This window comes from Pipistrellus kuhlii, unplaced genomic scaffold, assembly GCF_014108245.1.
Source record: "Pipistrellus kuhlii isolate mPipKuh1 unplaced genomic scaffold, mPipKuh1.p scaffold_m20_p_5, whole genome shotgun sequence".
In the NCBI taxonomy this organism is placed as follows: Eukaryota; Metazoa; Chordata; class Mammalia; order Chiroptera; family Vespertilionidae; genus Pipistrellus; species Pipistrellus kuhlii.
Genome location: NW_023425551.1, coordinates 65,111,751 through 65,135,420, shown reverse-complemented (window position 1 = coordinate 65,135,420; position 23,670 = coordinate 65,111,751). Strand labels below are relative to the sequence as shown.

The window sequence follows — 23,670 nt, the reverse complement described above, 5'->3', positions numbered from 1 at the left end:
TTTAATGAGTTTTCTGCTCTATTCTACAGAATTTATGGTTTCTCCATTAAGACCTTTCATATTATGCAAAAAAGTATTTTTAGAACTATCTAAAAGTATGCCTATAAAATGAATACAAAAGGAAGAGATTAAATAATCATGTGCTTGAAGTGACAGTAAACCAATGTAGGGAATCACCAGTTCTCAGGCATCCTTGGGAAATATGTTACATGAGCTAAGACTTGCCCAGATGTTTTAAAAATATTGGCACTTATCTGGATGTCACTAAATTTTAAGAGAAAATAAGCATTAAAGGAACTTAGCAAATAATTGAAACAACTTAATGAGATAGAAAAATATTTTTTAAAAAAACAGTATAAACTTTGCATGAAGTACAGTCACTTGAAGCAAAAAAGGACACTCTTAAGATCCTATGCTCGAGAACCTATTGTACAACTTGCTTTAGAGTTGCACATTTAAAGAAGCAATCTGAGAAGAGTAAGATCAAGGTTTTGGTCTGTCTAAATAAATGCTAGTCTTATAAGGAAGAGATATAAGTGAAAGAAAGAAGAGCATAAATAGTGATGTTTAGAGAAAATATGAATGTATTTTATGTTAGGTAACTAGCATCCAACCATCTAAAAGCACGATTGAGTGGTAAACTTCTAAAATTGGTTTGATAGCCATGATAAATAAGAGAGTAGGAATGAGTGACTTGAAGTTTCAGATATGATCTACTCCTTGAAGTACATAATGTACTTTAAAGATTTGGAGGCACATATAGGAATGCTAATTTTATCAATGATGACGGCACTTTAGAAAAATGAAAAGGATATAAGTGCAATTGTAAAACTACAAAAATGATTTTGGAAATTGAACTAGTTTAAACTTACCCATTACACTGCCCAGATATTTGAAACCTTCAAGTGTCCCCTTTTGTGGAGTGGAGAACTAAAAGAGAGATGACAATCAGTGTAATTGCACTCTTAGCCTCTGTCAGGAACAAGAGAAAGAAAAATTGTTCTTTAGTGTTTTCCTATCCCAAATCACCTTTATCCTTTCATTCTCAGGTCAAAGGAACCAAATGCATTAATATATTTTCCTAAATGCCTCAAGATCTCTACCATAAGCCTGTCATCTTTAAAGTGCCGTGGCCCCATTATTCTATTCTGTACCTACAAAAAAATAACTTTCTGCAAACTGACATGTTGAGAATATTTGAACAACAAATGTGTGTCTCTTCCAGGAATGTTTGTTATGTTATGGCATGCCATGATTTAGCTCGAAGGAGCTCTGATGTTGAGATCTGAGTTATTAGGGATGGATTGATGGGGTGATATGTGGGCAGAACTGTGTCCTCACAATCCATTAAGTCCCATGAAAGTCGTAGTCAGTATGCTTTCTCAACATGAAACTGATGCTGTTTAGGACACATTGCAGTTGGGGAATCTATAAGAAAAGCAGCTTATTAAAAAGTGCATGGGGCTTGAGGTCCTGGTTTAACATTTCTCACTCTTAAGATCTTGGACAAGCCTTGCTATTTTATTAGTAAAAAGAACATGTTAGTAACATTTGCCTCACTGCTTTTCGTCAAGAGAAAAAAATGAGATATTGTAGGTTTGAATTCTTTACGAACTGTTACACTGAATATGGGCCAGTACTAGGAATATAGGATTTTATTTCCATATATACACATGTATAGAAAAACTCCACATTAGATGTATAAAATACTATATACATATAAATACTTTTACATAAATTCTTTTATTTATAACAATGATCCATATTTACATTGTTTTTATCATTAGTCTTGGAGATTTATAATTTGTGCTGTTATGTAAAGTTTCAGAGGGCTAGATATAAAGAAAGGAGCAATCCTTAAATACATTAAAACCTCTATGAAATTAAGAGCATTTTTCTTTCTCTGTATGGCTTATTTTACTACATAATACTGTTTAGATTTATCCATGTTGTCACAAATGGTGAGCTTTTTCTATGGATGAATAATATTTATTGTATATATGCACCACATATTCTTTATCCATTTATCTATCAAATCCCTGTTTTAAGTCTGAAATTAACATACTATTTTATGCCAACTGTACTTTAATAAAAATTAATAAAACAGAAACAAAAAATAAACCTCCATAACCAGTTGTCTGAAACTTAACTCCTTTAGTCAGTGAGTTTCATTTCAAACATTTGGATATAGATGAACATATTTTGAGCAAGTAAATAATGATATAGTAAAAATGAAAATTATATAAGCATATTTCTGTATGCTAATATTGTATTATTATTGTTATTATTTGTAGATGGGGCACACTGAGAGGAGCCCAGGGGCGAAAAGAAAAATTTTGGGTATGTAACTCTATTTGAATTTCTACTGTGAAGTGAACATTTTAGAATCATCTGTGTCTCTATCCCCTGCTTTGTATTACTTCATCACATCTTAAGTCACCAACTTATTGTTTGTAATTCTGGTATTTTCTCCAAAGTGAAATTCATTGCAATAATTAATATTATAGTGATAGTTTTCCTAAATGACTTATTATTTCAAATTGTAAAAAAATTTTTTTTTCCAAAATGAGAATCAGAATTTTCCCCCCCTATTATCATCTATATTAAACTTAAAGTAATTGTTAGACTTCTCTTATATATGTCAATCAACTTTGTCTTTTTACAGAATTTTTGCTATGGATTATGCTTTTGTAACATTTGCATCAATTATTTATTTATAGGAGTAAAGTGTTTTGTTTTGTTTTTGCCAATTATACCATACACAGGCTTCTTTATGGAAAAAGAGAAAATGTCTAGTCTGAAAAATAATAGAAAGTTACATATAAGAAACATTTTTAAATATATTACCTAAAATATTCAGTTAATTCCAATAAACTATGATGAATTGTCTCAAGTCCTTATACACTTTTTTATTTTTAAAAATAGTATAAAAGGTGATAATATTTATTTGAATTTAAATGTATATAGTAAAGGCTTTATTATAACTTATAAAACATATTAGGACTTGTACTTACTAGAGTGACATGTTATTTAGGTTTCTCCATAAATTACTCACAAAAATCAACCACCCAAGTATGTATCTGTACCTGTCTTGATATACGGGAGTTTAAAGTAGAATGATGCATCTTTGTACATAAATTCATCTTTCTTAGATATTATTTTTCTCATTAAAATAAAGTTTGAAGTAGCCAATAATATGAATGTTAAAGAATTAAAATTAATATGTGAAAGATGATATGTTATTTGAATACCTACAACTAAGTTTCTGAATGAGATTTTTAAGTGAATTTGAAGAGTTATTCAATCACATAATAATATAGTGTTTAAAGACAAAAACAAGTTTTTTAGTTAACTTATAACAGTTCTTAGCATATAGCTATTTGTTGAGTAAATACGTGTTGAGTAATTATGAATATGAATTTTAAGTGCAAAGGAAAACTGTGATCCTCTTATCTTCAACCTCATCATTTCCATCCTAGAGCACCATGGTAACACACACACACACACACACACACACACACATGCACGCACGCACACGCACACACACAAAGCATATACACTCACACTCAGTCTATTTAAAACATGCACACTATCCTTTTAATCTACTTTTGTTGTTGTTACTATTAATTCTGACCTTATTACTTATCAAACATTTTAAAGAAAAGTTTATTTCATGGGGATAGCGGTAAAATTTCCTTTTAATATGATTCTTTGGGATAAATAATTTAACATAAGTTGTAAGAATACAAGAGTCAGACTAAAAATTTATCATATTTTGTTTTATTAAAAACGCTTTGACTTTTTCTCAACTAAACTGTAAATATATTTGAGATGTTGTCCCGCTGGTATTAAGGCTCTTGGGTCAGAAGAAAAGAGTTCCTATTAGTACAACAAAATCAACAGCCAGATGTCACAGCATTGAGTCTTGCAGGTGCTGTGATAGAGCCTAAGAGCCAATGGAATTTTCCTATGGAGGTAGCAGTTTACTCTCCATAAATGAATGACAGAAAACAGTGGACTTTCTCCATTTATATAGAGGAGCGAGACAGGCAACCTCCTCCTTTCCTAGAAGGAGAGAAAACACACACACACACACACACCACACACACACACACACACACACACACACACCCTTTTATTCCATTAAGAGGAGCTGAAAAAAAGTCTCTTGTTCATACCCTTGCCCTTAGGAATATAAATATGTCTTTTCAATGGCCAGATAATACCAGATAATGTCTTCAAAAGATGGGTTCCATCCTTTATGACAGGTAAACACCAAGGGAGATAATGTTCCAGTGCTCTTGGCACCCTGGCTCTTAATTTAGGACCCTGTCTGGCTTCTAACATGTTGGCCCTCTTGGGGAGATAAGAGAAATGTTATTATTCTTTGGGATCAGATCACTTAACCAGACAAATAGCTATAGATCTAATTCTCAGGGTATGTGAAGATAAAGTATTTCTGGGAGAAGTGAAAATAAACATCACCCATCTTTACATAATATGTATAATTTGTATGTCAGGAGACTAAATTTGAAGTAAATTTAATGTGCATAAAGTGAGGATTTTATACACATTAAGTATTGAAAAATGCTTACCAAAATAAGGTTTATTAACACATCCATTACCTCATATAGTTATCATTTTGTGTATGTATGGTGAGACGATTTAAGATAAATTCTCTTATCATCTTTCAAGTTTTCAATTCTTTACTTTTAACTATAATCATGCTGTATATTAAATCCTCAGAATTTATTCATCTTAACTAGAAGTTTGTACCTTTTGACCAACATTTCCCCAACAAATTGGATAACCTAGATGAAATTCCTAAAAACATAAAATATATCAAGACTAAATCATGAAGAAATAGAAAAATCTTAACAGAATAGTGAATTAGAAGGTTGAGTCAGCATTCAAAAGCCTCCTAAGAAAAGCCCAAGTCAAAATGGTTTCACTGGTAAATTCTACCACAAATATTAAATGAATAATTAATTCCCACTCTGCTCAAATTCTCCCCCCCCAAGATTGAAGAGCAATACACACTACAAAATTTATTTTATGAGGCCAATATTAACCTGATACAAGGCCAGATAAGAATGGTTCAAAAAAAGGAAACTATAGACCATCATCCCTGATGAACATAGATGTAAAAATTATCAGCAAAACACTAGCAAATTTACTTCAACAGTACATTGAAAGGATCATACGTCATGATCAAGTTAGATTTGTCTGTGAAATACAAAGATAGTTCAAATTCAAATCAATGAATGTAATACACCATACTAGTAAAATAAAAGATAAAATTCTTATGATTATTTCATTTGGTACAACAAAGCATTCCTCAAAATTAAACAAACATCCTTTATGATTAAAAAAAATACTCAGAAAATTGGGTATAGAAAAAAAAATACCTTAACATAATAAATGCCATAAATGACAAACCCCAAAGTAAACATTGGATTCAATGATGAAAGGTTGCAAGTTTTCATGCTAAGATCAGGAACAAAACAAGGATGTCTACTCTTATTTCTTGTCAATATAGTGATGGAAATTCTAACAGAGCAATCAGGCAAGGAAAACTTGAAAGGAAGAAGTGAAACTGTCTCTGTTTGCAAATAATATGATCTCATTTATATAGAAAGCCCTAAAGACTTCATTGAAATATATTAGAACTAATAATTAAGTTCAGTAAGGTTGCAGGATTCAAAATCAACACAAATATCAGTTGCATGTCTACACATTAAGAACAAACTAAAAAAGAGATACTAAAAAGTCCTATTACAGTAGTATAAAAAGATGTCTAGGCTCTGTGGATACTTAGATATTTTCCACAGAAATTTATAAAATAATCCTAAAATTCATACAAAAGAGTCCAGGCAAAAGAGTCCAATCTTGAAATGATGAAAAGCAGTTTTTTCATTAAAGCCGACAATTTTGATGCTGAGTAAATCTGCCCTCTCTTACGTGGTGGAACACAGTAAGCTCACTGCAACAATATATGCCTTGAGAAGCTCACTGTAGATCACATCCTAGAGCATTTTCCATCTTAGGCTCAGGGTAGGTTGAGTGTGAGGCAAGTGGTGAGGCCTTGTGAAATCTCTCATTCACCATCCCATGAACAATTGCAGCTATTATCTGACTGAGCTTTCCTCTTGTATTTAGTTGTGATCAGCTGACTGCCTTCTGTGTGCCCTTTGGCCTTCGTGTTGTTTTTTATACACACTGATTGATGTGGGTTGCTTTCCTATGCACTTACTCTCTCAAGCTCTATACCCAAGAATCCTTCTGGCCCTGTCCCAACTCCCTGGCTAAGCCTCCTCGTATTTTAAAAATAAAAATAAAAACATGAAAGAAAATGTCTAATTCCTAATGGTTTCACTTTCTGAACATTCCTCTTTCTCTTCCTATTTCCCCTGCTCCTGCTAAGCCTTCCAACTTAATTATGACAAGTTTACTAGCTAGTTTCCCTTCCTCTTGTGTCTACCTTCTTAAGCCCATCCATCTCATTTCCTACAAAATATTGCAAGGACATTTTTAATCCAGCTTGCTCTCATGCTGGAAGCAACTAAAAAAAACCTTGACATTATCTTCACTATTATTTTCTCAGTATGGAATTCTTTACCTCACATGCCAGCCTCATAACCTACCACCTGCTTGTGTTTTATGATCTAATTTTATAACAATTCCATTGCTTAATTTCAGTTTCATGCTGCTTCATGCTTTGGTGCTTGGGCTCTCTCTTTTTTTTTTTTTTTTCCTTTCACCTGAATCTCCCTCCTTCTCTTTATCTGGTTAATTTATGCTCAAGCTCTAACATGCATCTCGTGTGGCATGATCCGAATGACAACTTCCCTGAACCATCCAGGTAGGTGAGATGCCCCTCTGCTGATTTCTAGAGCAATCTGCATGTTTCTACCTTAGCGCTTGCTTTCTGTTGATTGCATTTCATTAGAATATAAGCTCCTTAAACACAGCATAATGCCTAATTTATCTTTGCTCACATGCCTAGCACTGGGCCAGGCACATAGTAGATAACTGTAGCTTGTATGTCCTCTGAGGCCACCAATTCTGGCTGTTGCCAACATAAATGTTCATGCATATTCATCTAACTGATGAATGGTATAACCATTTTATTATTATTTACAAAATATTTAGGTTTTTAATAATTACAATGTATAATAAGTCTAAAGGTATGTAAAGCTATATATACGAGTTCCCTTTGTTTTTACAGGCAGGACTTAAAAATACCGAAGTGTGATACTCAGCTTTTTCATTTTTTTGTTGTTGTTATTGTTTTTGTGCAGATTGCTGCCAATTCCTGGGGAAAGTCCTGGGGAGAGAACGGCTATTTCAGGATTCTTCGAGGAGTAAATGAGTCTGACATTGAAAAGTTGATTATCGCAGCATGGGGCCAGCTGACAAGTTCAGATGAACCATAATGTATCATTAAATTTCCATAGGCCATGCATTGCAGCAACCCCTTAAATTGAAATTAAGTGGTGCGAGGTTCTCTGTGACAGTGCACTCCCTGACTCTTCACTTTGTTATTGTAATCTGCCTATTTTCCTTGTTTTATCCCAGGCTCTGCCTCTGCGTTCTTTATATTCCCCAGCATATGAAAACAGAGGGAACAGCAGAGTGGTCACATGTCTTTCAAGTTCCCTGCTTGTCTTGACTTTTCTCTCATGACCGTGTTCTTTTTGACTTTGATAGTTCACGGTGTGATGGCACTTGTCTGAAAAGTACATTGCATTTATTTGTAAACAAAATGGTATCTCTCTTTGACCAATGAGGACTGTAGACAACAAAAGCAATGGGAATGCCAATTTAGCAACTTTCAATTTTTTTTTTCCTCAACCACATAATGCCTCCTTAATTCAAAGCTTGTTTATGTTTAGTCAAAAGCAATGGAAATAGATTATTAATTGTTTCTCTCAATAAGCTAACATTTTGTTTCTTTTCATTTGTCTAAAACTAATTTTCAATCTGAACACAAAAGTAAAATAACTCTCCACAGCAGATCACTGCTCTTTATGGTTCTATTTAATAGCACATAATGTGGAAAAGATGGTAAGTAACGGAAAAACTTAAGAGGCCAACAACAGAAGTACAGTCTTGACACATAGACACCCCTATTTTGGGGAAGCCAGTGCATATTGTGTAAAGTCAATAAAAATCAGCTGCAAAACTGTGTTTGGAAAGATAACATATTTATCCCACCCCCAACCCAAACAACAACATGATGCCACGAGTCAGACAGAATAGAGGGACTTTATCACAATCCTTTCATAGTTCACTGCTAGAAATTCTAAAGTCAGCAAAGTTGGCACTGGTTTGCATCTAACTTTTAATTTTCTATAGACAGAAAGCCAAAAATAATGGCCTGAAAAGGATATCATGCTTTCATAATTCACTGGCATCTCACACGGCAAACTAATAAATGAAGAAACAAAGCTGATCAGTAAGTGAGCATGGCAGGTTATAACCACAACAGTGGGATATGCATGGTCTTTGTGTCTGGGTGCTTTTTCATCTTAATTTCCTGCATGGGGTGTTCTATGTCATTGTGCCCTAAGATTCCCTGATTAAACAAGCCAGGTGTGCTGAACGTGGGAGGAAGCAGAGCACAGAAAGGTAGGGTGTTGACATAACTCTTATTTTCTCCATCAATCACTGCAGCTTTATTCACATGGTCCCTTCCTGGAAAATATACACAAGGCTGACTCACTTTGTTGAGACTGGCTGATTACCCCCCAGAGAGATGAGAAATGGTTTTCTTTTGTTTCAGTTTGGGTTTCTTTAGATGCAGTCCCTGAGAAAAGATTTTGAGTGCAAATTGTGGGTGAAGGGAACACTGAGAAGGGAGGAGACGGTGATACAGGATAGGGAAGATGGACAGTAGAGATGCATTAACAACAGAGCACCACCACAGGTGACTAGTTCTAATCCCTCTGGGACTATTGCTACATTCCTCAGGTATATGCCACAGGACAAAGAGGTTCATTGGTTGAAAGCTGTTCCTGGGGTCCATGAATTCCCTGGCTGTTCTGATCTGGCATATTGCTGGGAAAAGCAGGTTCCAATGTCAAGAAAAAGAGCCACAGCCAAAGAAAAGCAGGCTCTGGTAGTTGGATATCAGGTTGATGTCCACTGAAATGGCACAGGTGAGGTCACATGGGCAGGACACCAGCAAAGAGTTTTAACAATGGTGTTAAAACTCTTTCAGAATATTCCTTAGATGCTGAAAACTGAAGAATTAATAAATAATAATGTATTAAAATGTCAGATGGCTAACATTGCTTTTAAAAACACTTAATGAGATTAGGTTGATCCAACCTGTCTTTCTCATGTAAGTGGACAAGAGTTGCTGGACTTCATTTTCACACTGTGTGAAATTCTAGATTATATACTTAGATTCTGCTGTTTTAAAATTCCCTACCCTTCTAACTATTCCAACTGGTAAAGAAACTGATCCCAAAGATTTGGGGGAAAAAGAAAAAATTTATAATAATAGCAAGCCCTTTGAGAAAGCACAAAATATATTAATTCAGCAATTATGGACTAAGAGCTAAATGAGAGACAGAGATTTGTTGGACAGAATTATATGGGAATAAGACAGTTATGTGGTCAGTGTCTTCCTTTGAATGATAATGCTTTTTATTTTTACAGCTTTAAAGAGCAAGTTTAGTCCTATTTACTGTCCAAAGGCCCTTAGTTGTCAACCTTCAAAAATACTAATTGGCCTATTCCTTTGCCCACTCTAGGGACTAAGTCACTATTTGTAGAATTGATTTGACTGATGACTAGATGGTCTCTTTTTACTGTGGCTTTTCTTAGTTATATCTCGTGTGTATATCTTTAGAGTTCCTGTCTCTGTTTGCATGTATGCAGATTTGGTATTTTGTGTTAAGAATATACAACTGAAAGGAATTTTAAGGATAAAATAGGGTGGTTTAGGGAATAAAGAGGGTCTATGAGGAAGAAATGCATATGTGAAGGAAAGGGGTAACTCTGGCCTAAGCAATTAAAGAAATTATAATGTAGATCAAAAGCAGCCCTGACCTAAGTAGCTTGGAGATACCAAAAATGCTTATCTTACTTGTACAAAGGATAGGAAAAGGCCATAGGATAAGGGGGAAGAGGGAGACATATATTCACAGGATAAAGAAAAGTTACAGGATAATGAAAAGGAGGCAATATTTTCACAGAGAATAGATAAGGGGAGAACCACATGGACTTTGGCTTTTGAAACTGATACTATGTAACAAAATAATCAATGAGGAGAGCGTGGGGGTCCTAAATTAATGAAAGGTCCATTAAGAAAGGGTCAGGTTCAAACAAAGAACTGCAGCATATATAAACCCAGACAAAGGACATGAGGTAGTATTTTTAAAATTTTTCCCATCAGAGAGAGACCAGGCCTTTCCCACTTGGGGTCCCCTCCCTAGGGGGACCCATTGGGGTCACCCCTGCCCAGGTGGAGTTTGTATATGCTTCCAATAAACTTCTACATTTTTATTAAAGAAATCTGTTAGTCTGCACATTTATTCTTCATCTTCATTGGACAAGAATCCATGAGAAAATGTGCCCTGACCCTACATTTTACTACTGTGGCTTTTTCTTAGTTACATCTGGTGCGTATGTCTCTAGAGTTCTTGTCTCTGTTTGCATGTATGTAGTTTTAGTATTTTGTGTTAAGGATATACAAGAAAAAATTGCCCATTAAGACCATCTAGCTCAGCTAGGAATATGTATCTGAAATTGGGTGATACTGTAAGCACTGAGATCTGGTTTTCTTCCTTTTTAATCAGAAGTATGTGCCTTTTATTTGCTTTTGATGGGCTCCAGTTTAAACTGGTTATTGTATGTAGTTTTTCCTGGTGGAAGAGAAAATAGTCCCAATGCAGCTCACTAAATCACAGCTTGACCACTCCACTCTCTTGAATAATGCTTCTTTCTTTGGGTATCTTTAGGGAATGTACATAAGGAAGAAACAGGGAAAACCTTGAAGATAGGGCTGATGCCCTTGCCTGCTTCCCATTGTTTGTCTTTCTCATTCTATTCTAAACAATGAAAAGACTTCCCCAGGTTTTTACAATGCATAGTCACAAATTCTCTTAAAAATGCATACAATAGAACTAAGTGAGTTGGTACTCAGTTAAAAAAAAAAACCTTCTAAGTGTTTTTCAAAAGGACTGTAGTGAGAGGAATTGGTTACTTAGGTGATAGAAGAGCAGAGAAGGCAACAGAGGGTGATCAGTTGGTCCAGAGATGAGCAATAGTAGGAAGCTGTCCTCATCTGGAGACTGAAGGGACAAGGTGAAAATGTGGATCACTGGAATGTCCCAGTTGGTGTTTGCCTGGAGGTAGCTGGAAGCATGACTGGCTTGTGAGGTAGAAGATATTGTCATAAAAAGACACGTAAAAAGACACGGTGCTACCAAATTTGCCAACTGAATCATTGAGGCTTCTCCTTTCCTCATACTTACAAATTCTCATCAGTGCCTCTCTTTGGTTCATTTGCTGAAAGACACGGATTCTGGAAGTTATAAAATTAAATTGTTGTGGGTCAGCTTCTATCCTTTATCTGATGGAAAGGAGCATAGGATAGGGATAAGGAATAAATAAGAGGGAACACATAGAAAATAAATTTTTGATTCATCCCATATAGATATTGGTAATTAACCTTCTGTAAATGAATAGTTTCTTAATGATTGATTAGCTCATGAACTCAGTCCAAGATTAGTAAACTGCAGTGTTTACTATTACATGTCCTTTGGGGGAGGGTGTTAAAAATCTTTTGATCTATGGAGAATACATTAATCTTTACATAGAAAATTACATCTTTACACTTTATTCACAATCATTTCTAGAGACTGTTGTTTTACCACCACTGTCTATCAAAAAGATTATGATGATCTGATCTCAGGACTTTTATTATTTTTTTAGGTGGGGGGGGAGTTGATTCTATTTAAAAAGAGAAAAGGATGAAAAAGAGGGTAGATGTCACAAACAACTGCTTTATAGAATGTTTTAAGACAGAAGAAACACCAATTCATCAGATACTACTGTATGTGAAAACGCTCTAAAAAACTCACAGTCTTCTTTCAGAGAAGTCAATAAAGGAGGGAATAATCTAAAACTGTCAAGAATGAGGTGATTGAATGAAGTTTGAAAAAACTCTATCCTCAGCTATGAACACTATTGCATAGCATTTTGCTACCGTATCTGACAGACATGCTTAAAAAATTATTGACAGCTATATCCAGTACAGTGGATATGCTTTCTCCTCAGAGACACCATCCCTAAGAATCTCATGAGTTAGAAAAAGAATTGGCAAAGAACTGTCACTTCTATGACCTATGAGGCAAGCTGCTAATTCTGTTTCTTCTGAGGCGATAAGGGAAAAGATGTCTAGTTAAATAGAATTTAAGATATATCTGGTATTCAAACCACCAGTTAAAATATCCACAGTTCACAGGCTGCTAAGAAGTCCTGCAATAAAGTTTGGCAAAGCACTTCCTGGATCTCAGCCCTCACTCATCATGAGCAGGTACTATTTTGTGGTGATCAACAGGTACAATAATTTGCAACTAGAGGCCTGGTGCATGAAATTTGTGCACTTGGAGGGGTCCCTCAGCCTCATCTGCACCCTCTTACAGTCCCAGAGCCCTTGGGAGATATCCAACTACTATAATACAAAGGCTGAAAAGGCTCTACAACAGCCTCTGCGCTCCCCAGTCATGAGCCTGGCTCAGGGCTTCTGGCTGACTGGTGCTCCCTCTGTGAGAGTGCAATGAGCCTCTGCCCCCTGGTAATTAGTAGGCATCATAGTGACTGGTCTTTTGGGCATTCGGTCAATTTTCATATTGGCCTTTTATTATATAGGATGAGTCCACATATGACCAAAGACCATTTTCTCTTAAAAGTTTTCATTAAAGCACATCGCATCTATTTAGTATTTATTATGTGTACTTAGCCACTGTGCTGGGTACTAGGTAAATAGCAAAGAGACCCATAGGAGAGACCGTGATTGCCTTGCCTTATTTCACAAAATTATTCTTTTGTAAAACACACTTTGACAGATACTGACCTAGATGCAGTTTTGAATAATAAGGTCCATAATAAGTTCTTAGGAAGAATTGGCATGCCCTAACCTCTGACTTCTGATATTGCAGGGAACATTTATATTTTTGTACAAAATCAACTTTGGTGTCACTCTCAGAATTTAGCCACAGGCTGGATGTCTCTGGAGCCAGTCTGAAGTGTCTTCTGATGGTGCCCCAGGGTACAAAGTCACAGACTGTTGTGTATGAGTGCCATTTAAGTATGTGAGGGTACTGTGCCTTAATGCTTCAGTGAAGTGTGTTTTAAAGAGAGCCCAAGGTTTCAGTGATTCTCATTTCTAAGATATTCTAAACTTTGTGAAGGACAAATATTATCATCTGTGCAGGATACATCTCAAGTATTTTGTGAGTGTCCAATCATTCATAATAGGACTCATTTGATAGTATAGTGCAGAACCCCAAGACAAACTAGCTTAACCTAGAAAGAAATGACATTGACCTATAAATTAGGAGTGACCAAAAAGGGGATCTAGCTTTAAGCATGGCTGGTTCAAGGGTTTAAATGATTTCATCAGTTCAGTGACCTTTCCTCAAGGTCTCAGCTCTTGTTGACACCATATGGCCTCTTTCCAGGAACATTTTCTGTATGTGGCAAGAGGATGGTTGCTGGAAGTTTCATGTCAACAAATTATAATCATGAGGCTCAGTTTTTGAACCTGTAAATTAGAGTTAAAAATACCTACTAGAGACCCAGTGCACAAAATTCATGCACAGGTAGGGTTCCTAGGCCTGGCTAGAGATCAGGGCCTATTTGTGGGGTGACTGGTGGGGCAACGGGGGTGAAGGCACCCACCTTGTTCACTCTGGTGCTGCCCATTTTCTGGCCTCACCCTTCACCACTGCTGCTGATTGCCTCCCTCGGCAGGGCTACTGGCAGCCTGGGGCCTGTGGGCTGGGGGCAGCTCCTGTATTGAGCGTCTGCCCCCTGGTGGTCAGTGCACATCATAGTGACCAGTTGTTCTACCATTCAGTTGATTTGCATGTTAGGCTTTTATTACATAGGATAACCCTTACTATGATGAGTAACAATTGGGAGTATGCAAAATTTTTACATGATTCTTGGCAAGGAGTAAGCTGTCAATAGATGACAGATATTATTATCACCAATATCATCATTGCCTTCATGATACTAATGTTGGAAAGATTCTTTATGATGTGGCTAAGCTACCAATAATTCCAATTTATGGTTGGATAAGTTAAAAGCAACTTTTGATTAATGGCTAAGAGCTGTCATCTTTCTACACTGGTCCCTTTTCCTTTAGGGCAGCTATTTCTCAATCACTCCATTTTATAGGTGAACAACAGTAAGTGGCTTTTTTTTAGTATATGTGACAGTTACCCGCACAACAGACTCACTGAGTCACATAGGCCAGGCTAAAGAAGCTTTTTTAAAATTACAAAATACGACATTAACATTTTTCTCATTAGGAAATGTATAGCTTTCATTTCTTGAGCCACAAATGATTTTCTGAAGTCATTAAATGTACAGCAGTTTTTTGAAATTAGTGGAATTTAGTTCCTATTTATTCAGTTTATTGAATTAATTGCCTTGTCTGTTCACTTTCCTTTTGTGTCTTTGTGTACTGTATATACAGTTTATATATTTTCCATATTTATATTCATACTAGAGGCCCAGTGCACAAAATTTATGCACAGGTTGTGTGTCTCTCAGCCCAGCCTGCACCAATCTGGGACCCCCTCAAGGAATGTCTGACTGCCCATATAGGCTTGATCTTACTAAATTTGGCTACATGGAATTTAGAACATTGCTCATCAAAAACAATAAAAAAATGAACCTATAGGGAATATGAGAAGAAAATATTTGTAACATACACACACACACACACACACACACACACACACACACATACACTAGAGTACTAGAGGCCTGGTGCATGAAAATTTGTGCATTGGGGGGGGGGGGGTCCCTCAGCCTGGCCTCGCTCCTCTCACAGTCTGAGAGCCCACAGGGGATGTCTTACTGACGGCTTAGGCCCACTTCCCTAAGACCAGTCTGGTCTTCCTCTGCGGGAGGTGACCAGCCGATCAGGAGAAGGCAATGCCCCCATCACAACTCTGCACTGCCACTGCCGGCCACTGTGGCTTCCTGAGCCTTGTCCCTTGCAGCCACTGTGGATTGCCTGAGCCTCGGGCAGCTGCTGCAGCTTTGTCTGGAAGGACATCTGGAAGATGTCTGCTCTAATTAGCATGTTACCCATTTATTAGTGTGTGGAGATATATATACTCATTTCATTTATTTTCATGATATTAAAATATATTAGTTTACATTATTCATTTTATTACTAAAATGCATGAAAAGTGCATGAAAAGTCATGCACTGGAGCAGAGGGGTGTTTCTCAGGCCAGCCTGCCCCCTTTCATAGTCCAGGAGCCCTCAGGGGTGGCAGGTGACCTGGTGATCAGGGTAGGAGACACCTCATCACCCTTCTGCTGCTGCCACTGACAACAGAGAAGGCCTTGGCTGGCCCTAGTTACCTGAGCCTCAGGTGGCTCTGGGCAGCTGAGCAGCCACCATCCAAGGCTTGCCTGCACCTTGGGTTGACCCTGGGTAGCTGGAGGGCTGCGAGGACTGGGGACTCTGGAGGCAGGCGCACAGAGCAGCCAGGACTCCTGGGGAGGGCCTGACCTTTCTGCGTGCCTGCCATCCCGGCAGGCTGAGGAGACTGAATGCTGCCATCTTGTGGCTGTGGACACTTCCATCTTTGAGGGTGGGGCAGTCAATTAGCATATTTCCTCCTTACTGGGTGTGGACACTGTCATATTTGCAATGAGATGAGGGTCTTAAATAATTAAACTAAAACATCCTCTTTATTAGATAGGATGTTTTAGTTTAATTATTCTGGATCTGTATTTATTTCTCTACTTTTCCTTCTTAATATTTATTTTAAATTTATGCTTTTTTTTTTAACTTTCCTGAGAAAGGTGACCAGAGATTTGTCTATTTCATTTTCCTTTCAAAGAAGAAAATTTTGATTTTATTTATATTCTCTATTATACTTTTGTTTTCTCTTTAATTAATAGCTACTCTCATCTGAATTATTTACCTCTTTCTAATTTATTTGAATTTATTCTGATATTTTTCTAACTGCTTAAATTGTACCCATAGCTCATTAATTTTGAGCTTTTATTTTGTTCTAGTTTAAGCATTTATGTAGAGTACTCTCTAAATGATGTTTCTCAGTATAACGATTGCTTCCTTTAGCTCATTATAATTGTTATTACTTAAATGTTTTAAAAGAAAACATTTCCTAAATAGTCAAAACTGGAGAAAAGTTGTGTTGATTCTATTTATATGTTATTTCTCATGCCCAATAGTTCACCTTGATTTGAAAGAGGTCTATTCAAGACCCTCATAGATGCCTGAAACTTTGGATGGTTCCAAATCTCTTATACATGTTTTTTTTTTCTAGTTTTATTGGGATATAATTGTCATATATCACTGTAATAGTTTATGGTATACAACTATTTGATTTGATATATGTATATGTTATAAAATGAATGCCATAATAAGTTTACTTAACATTCATCATGTCAGGTAGTTATATATTTTTTTCCTTGTGATGAGAACTTTTAAGATCTACTCTCTTAGCAACTTCCAAATACAATATAGTATTAATGACTATAGTCAGAACTTATTAATATTATACCTGGAAGTTGGTACCTTGACCACCTTCATCCATTCCCCCCACACACATACATACATACACATTCCCCACCTCTGTTTGAAATGAATAACTTATATATTATTCAGCCATGAAAAAGAAGGAAATACTGTTTGTGACAACATAATGGGCCTTAAGAGCGTTACACTAAGTGAAATATGTTAAGCAAAGAAAGACAAATACTGCATGATCTCACTTACATATTAAATCTAAAAAGTGGAGAAACTCATTGATGCAGGGAATAGATAGGTATATGCTATGTTTATTCACACACACACACACACACACACACACACACACACATACACTTTTTACTTAAAAGGAAACAAGCACTTTATGTTATGGCTTCTCTTTGGCATATCCAATTGCCAGCAACACTGTTCTTGCCTTTGGGTCATTCTTAAGTAAAATAAGAGTTACTTGATTACAAGCACTATGATACCTCTACAGTTGATGTAATAACCGAGATGGGTGCTAAGCATCTAAAAGGAGAGAAGTGCATATAGTATGGAGACTGCACAAAGGGATGATTTATGACCTGGGCAGGATGGAGCAGGAGGGCATGGGATTTATCATGCTATTCAGAATGGTATCAATTTAAAACCTATGAGCTGTTTATTTCTGGAATTTTTAATTTATTTCCAGATTGTGGTTGACTGTGGATAACTGAATCTGAGGAGTGAAACCAATGATAAGCAAGAACTACTGTACTCTCTTAGATCATCTCTATTCAAGTAAATGTAGAAATAATATAATAACATAATATGCCAACTATGTGATTTGATAACTAGCTGGACTGATGTACTTTGTGTTGCAGGAAACATGTTTTAGTCACTTAGATCTCTAAGACATATTTGAAATTCAAAAATTCATAAGCCATGCTTCAAGGGGGAGCTACTCTCTATGGCCAGGCAGTTAAATGTTAGTTCTTTAATTTTAGGTGACAAAATTATCTTTTTCAAGAACTACAAGGTACATATTATTGCTTTTTTAGCCCTCTAGTTTTCTACAGAGACAAAAAAAAAGAAAATAGAAAAAAAATTCATCCAAGATATAAAGATTTTGGCAGTTAAAAATCTATTTCAGATTTTGTAGTTTGTTATATATTTCTTGTTAAGGTACATTAGTATTTGGTTTGTTGAATTCACAGGTACATTCCCCAATAAAGAAAAGAGATATTTGTTCAAAGGCAGTAAGCCCATTCTTATCATTGCAATTACCATTTACAATATATGAAGCATTTAATCAACTCTGTCTAATTTATGCTTTTGATCCATGAATTAACATAGCATGAGTATCTTTCCTCAGGAATAATTAATTTAAAATGAAAACTACTCCATAGTAAAAAAAAGAAAAGCTACACTTTGATTATTTATAAGAATTAGTATTTTGCATATTGACATGTATATGAACAGTGCTTAAAAGATTATAGGATGACTAAGATGGCATAATTGAAGTAATAAGAATTTCATTTTTTCTAGTTTAATAAAGAAGCCTGTGAAATACAGTAAAAATAGGTCTCAGTTCTCCTTATGAATATTAAATGATCAGGTGAAGTAGCATTAAGACCTGTGGGAAGTTACTAAACCTCTATTGTTTATTCAACTAAATTAATATATTAATCATATTAATATTTATAGAGCTTTACTAAGTATAGAGTGATATGATGAGTCCTTGTTATGCAGTCTCTCACTTCATACCTGAAGTGGAGCATGCAACTGTAGAAGGTAGAATTAAAGGGGCAGCAGTATGGCTCCTTTAATGAAAGACCAGCTTTCTCCCCCCTCTGACCCGGTGCCAGGTAGGGAACACAGAACTTGAAACAGTCATAGAAGCTGTTCTCTCTCTCTCAATGATCCAGTTCTAAAAGCAGCACAGAGTAAGCAACCTGCTCTCAGAGTGATTCTGTGTCAGACCAGTGTCCACATTTTCTGAAGCAACATCAGAATGCCTGGCTGGAATTCTGCAGGTGGACTTAGGGAGTCTGTGAGACATTCTGTTTGATGTTATGACTTCTCTGGAAAATTTAGGCCCCATAAAGATTGGGTGCAGAAAGGCCTCTAAACAAAAGAAATTCTTCTCAGGTTTTCAAATTCTTCTCCAAGGACTTCCAGGGGCAGGGGGAGAAAAGGGAGGGTTCCTAATTGGCAGATTGAATCTGGAAATAAATACTTATGCTCTCATTTTAGGAGATGGAAATGGAAGTATCCCTCTTTCAGGATTCTCAGAGCTTGTTGGGAGCAGGGTCTCATCATTCATTTGCTTTGGTGAGAACACACATGCATGCACACACTTGTATACACATTTATACATAGTTGCACATGCATTCTTTTGGGAACTGTGGAGGTAAGAGTCTCATGTTTAAATTTGAAAGTAATTTAAATAGATATTTATTGAGTGCTTGCTAGGAACTGAAGCTATTTAGGGCAAAAGATAAAACCTAGGTTCTACTTCCATATATTTTTTAATCTGGCATGTTAAATAGACAAACAAAGAATTACAATAAAGTATGAGAGATATTTTGATGGAAAATTTCACAGCACTGGAAGTTGGTGCAGAAGGAATTGATATAATTCAGAGTGTTGGTGAAGGCCTCGTCAGGAGGAATGTTTATGTTGATTCCTGAAGGAAAAGTAGGAATGGACCAGAGAAAGTAAGGCCTAAGTGGCAGATAATGATGCTTTCTGGAGGTCCAGGAGGGAGAAGTTATCTCAGAGAGGTTAGTTAGATAAAAGTGAGATAGAGTGACAGGGAGGGCACTAGAAATATAGGCAACAAGCAGATTGCAAAGGCCTATAAAAACCGTTAGAGAGTTTTGTCATTACCCCCAAGTCAAGGGGGGCTAGTAAAGGACTAGGGAAGTAGCTCTGGCTGCTAGTTGGAGAGTAAATGTGAGATGGAAAAGATTAGAGACAAGAATGCTTATCAGCAGTCTATTGTAAAGCTTGGGTGAGAGATAGCAGTGATATGGGCTAAAGAAGGGAAGAAATGTCCATGTTTGTAAAATGTTTAGATTATAAAATTATCAAAACTTGATTTAGGACAAATGGTGATGAGTGAGGGAGAGTGAGGATTCCAGAATAACTTCACAGAGTTTTGGTGACTAAAAATAGTTAGAGATCAAGAATTTCCAGAGGGAATCTCCAGGGTAAAATGGATTTGTACTTGGAATACTGCTTTGAAGGAAAATACTTACTTGCTGGGTATAATTTTTCTGCATTAGTTATTTGGTATCTAATTCAACAGGTACTTTTGAATGGCTAGTCTTTTACTTCTCACCTGTCCACCTGCCAGGACAGAGGATCAATTTCTTCGCATTTCAGTTGTTAGGCAAATTTCTTCCCAACCCTCAACTCCTGTTCTAAATTACTCCACTCTTGAATTAGATATGGGGACATCTATTAGGCTAGAAAAGAATCAAATTAAAGGTTGTTCCAACAAAGAAAAGGAATGCATAGAAGTCCCTCCCCAGAGATGTACTATTGACAAGGAGCAGAGGTTTTCATCTTTCTTCCAAATGCAGTATTTCCTACCTTTCATCTCCTCTGCACCTCAACTCTAAAGCAGAGACTTCCTGGGGACTGATACCTTTAAGCTGCATTTATTTAGGAATATAAGATTTTAATGTTCCTGACAGGAAATGAATTATAAGTATTAACAATTAAAAATGTCTTTTCTTTTGGTCCCTCACTTCTCTGCTCAGTAGTACCCACCCAGGTGAATGAATGAAAGAGGGTCTGACACACAGGCTATGTAGTGGGTTGTCCTGAAGGGATGGAGATGTGCAGGTGCCTGGAGGGAGGAAGGGACCCAAGAGCTGGAATGTCTTGGGTGGCTAAGGAGCAACACCACATGTATTAGGCCTTTGTGGCTCCTCACTCCCTGCAATAAGACAGTCATAAGAGTTTTTCAAAAAATATTGTCTTTCTAGTTTTATAAAACCAGAAACAGCTCAATAAATGCTATTAACATGCATACAAAATATTCATTTTATGTAATAGGGCAAACACCATGCATTAGAAAACACAACTAAATGGACATTGATTACCCAAAAATGTGTGGAGAGAGAACAGCATGGGATCCTGTTTGCCCTTTGATGAAGTTCTATTTCTCACATTTCTCGGAGTTTATGTGGAGCTAAAATGTCCACACAATTGTTGATAAGGCCTTCAGTACAAAGGGAAAAATTACATCACAATCGGTCCAACAAAAACTAATCACCAGGCTTGGGAAATCACAAACACTGAAATAGAAAAGAAGGTTGTTCCAACTTAAAATTGACACAGTAATGCTGAAAGCCTGCGCTAGTTTTTGGACAGCATCCTGTTCAATGAACTCAGTCCTTTTAACAACATAGTCTCAAGAGTTTCTATACTTTGGGAATACAACTTTAAGATAGTTTATAAATCTTTGAAATAACATGTCTATGCAACAATTTCCCGATGGTAGACCATAAAAGCTATCATGAAGTGTATGTACCACTAGCTCTCCCTCACAATTTAGAATAAAATATGTAAAAGTGTGCCATGGGTTGGATTACATCAGGACTGATTTGACAACTTCCTTTTCCTAATAACATACTAGATTTTGTTTTCACTTTCTTATGATCTCATTGAACTACAGGTGTCTCATATGGCTTAATTTGTACCTCTTGAACACAGCTAAAAATAATTGGAATGCAGACAATTACAAAATTGCATTTGACTCCAACAATTACCAGAAGAATTAACTGATTCTGCTGTTGAAGCTGAAAAAATCTGAGATTAGCACCCAGCACATTTCTCAACATCAAGTGGTTTAGTTATTATTGCTTCTTTTTAATAATGACAGACATGGCATTATTGTAAGTAGCTTATTATTTTTACTGATTATGAAGCAAACATTATGTTAAGTAAGCCAGGGGCTTTATAGATAATTCTCTCTCTCTTTTAATTCTCACAATACCTCTTCTTTAATAATTATTTTACTGGTGAGAAAAAATGAATATAACTAATTTGTCAAAGTTATCTGGCGTGGATGTGACAGGCCAGCATTTGTACCTGGGCTTGCTTTATTCTAAATCCCATGTACTTAATCACTTTGTTATACTGCATCAGAAAAATAGGCAATTCTGTTTAGATTCTTTATAGTATGAGGGTTTAGTATGATTTTACATCTTTATTATTTCCCCTAATAGCTCTGTATACACATTTCCATTTACAATAATAATTTAAAAGGCAATTTCACTGAGAAGATCATATTGACCATATGGCTGGCATATGCCCCTGTTCACCCAGCAATCTAGTGCTCATTAATCAAACATTTAAGTCCACTCAGAGAATAGCTATAGTAATGCTGCAAAACCCTCTTTCCTGATTCATCCATTTGCCCATTCATTCATTTTCTCCTCAAGAAACACTATGTGCAAAGCACCTTGCTATGCAATGAGGAGGTTGTGTATTAACTCTCTCCTCAAGGAGCTAGGACTGCAGTGGGAAAAGCAGATGGTACACCAAATAACTGTCAGGCAATGGCAACAGAGGGACACATTATTTAAAATCATAAGTTACTCTACCTCTTGCTGACTTCTAAGATAAGTGGAAAAATTTGCCTCAGTCGTGAGGGAAAAAAATCTGCTATTGTTATCCTTCCTATTCAGAGACTGGTGGAAGAAGGAGGCCAGAAACATCTCTGCCAATTCTTTGCTACTAAGGAGGAGATGGCCCCTTTATGAGAGGAGATATTAATATCTTAGGAGCTACAAAGTAAGCTCCACAAATATTAAGTGATGAAGAGCTAAATTACTCAGCCTAATAGCAGAAAGGGAATCAGTTTGGTAGCAGAGCCCAAAGGTACAAGGTCTGGGAAAACAGCTGTGAGGATAGGAGAGAAGGAAAAGGGGGCTAAACAGCATGTAGGTATAGAGTTCTCCATTGCCCAAAGCATTGGTCCAGTCTGCTTATAAAATGTCCTGGGTGTATTATTGATATATAGAGGCCCAGTGAATGAAATTTGTGCATAGAAAGGATCCCTAGGCCTGGCTGGTGCTCAGAGCCCATCTGTGGGGCGACTGTAGGGTGATAGGGGAGCCTTCACTGGCACCTGCCTTGGCCAGCTTGGCACCACCTGCTCACCGTCCCTGCCCCCCACTGCCACCACCAGTCACCCCCCTCAGTGGCACCCACCTTGCCTGGCCTGGGGCCTGCAGGCTGAGGGCAGTTCCTTCATTGAGCATCTACACCTTGGTAGGCAGAGCAAGTCATAATGACCAGTTGTTCACCCATTCAGTCGATTTGCATATTAGGTTTTTATTATATAGTAGAGGCTGGTGCATGACATTTTTGTGCATGGGGGTGGGGGGTGCGGCGGGGAGTCCCTCAGCCAAAACTATACCCTCTCACAATCTGGGACCTCTGGCTCCTAACCACTTGCCTGCCTGCCTGATCACTCCTAACCACTCTGCCTCAGCCTCCACTGTTGTGGCTTCTGGAAGGATGTCTGGAAGGTTGTTCGGCTATCTGGTGTAATTAGCATATTATGCTTTTATTATCATAGAGGATATTTTTTGAGGAGTGTAGGCAAAAGAAGGGTACCATAGAAAAGTGACCCATTATCCATTAGGTTTAGCATCTAAAAGAGAAAAAGATGAGATAAACATGGGTCTAAGTTCACCAAAACCAGAGACTGGGCAGCAATATCTGAGTGAATCTGCCCTAGTAATATTCACAGAAGTTTTTATGACAGATTATTATCTCACACACATTAAATGTGGGATGATAACATACCAGCTTTTTTACATTTTAAAGGACAAATTGACCTCTAAATACATATACAAGTCATAGATGGCAACTGTCAAAGAAGATTAAAAGAAGAAGAGGAGAAAA

At 36.8% G+C, this 23,670-nt stretch overlaps 1 protein-coding gene across 6 annotated transcripts in view; it reads left to right on the top strand.

The window, feature by feature from the left end:
- Positions 1-9,485, top strand: part of TINAG (tubulointerstitial nephritis antigen) — a 75,712-nt gene extending 66,227 nt beyond the window's left edge. For all 6 annotated transcript variants that reach the window (XM_045572984.1, XM_045572987.1, XM_045572985.1 and 3 more), the window contains 2 exons: positions 2,295-2,340; positions 7,302-9,485. In XM_045572984.1, coding sequence (XP_045428940.1) covers positions 2,295-2,340; positions 7,302-7,436 — 181 coding nt within the window. In that variant the 3' untranslated portion in view covers positions 7,437-9,485. The remainder of the gene's footprint in view (positions 1-2,294; positions 2,341-7,301) is intronic.
- Positions 9,486-23,670: the final 14,185 nt, after the last annotated feature.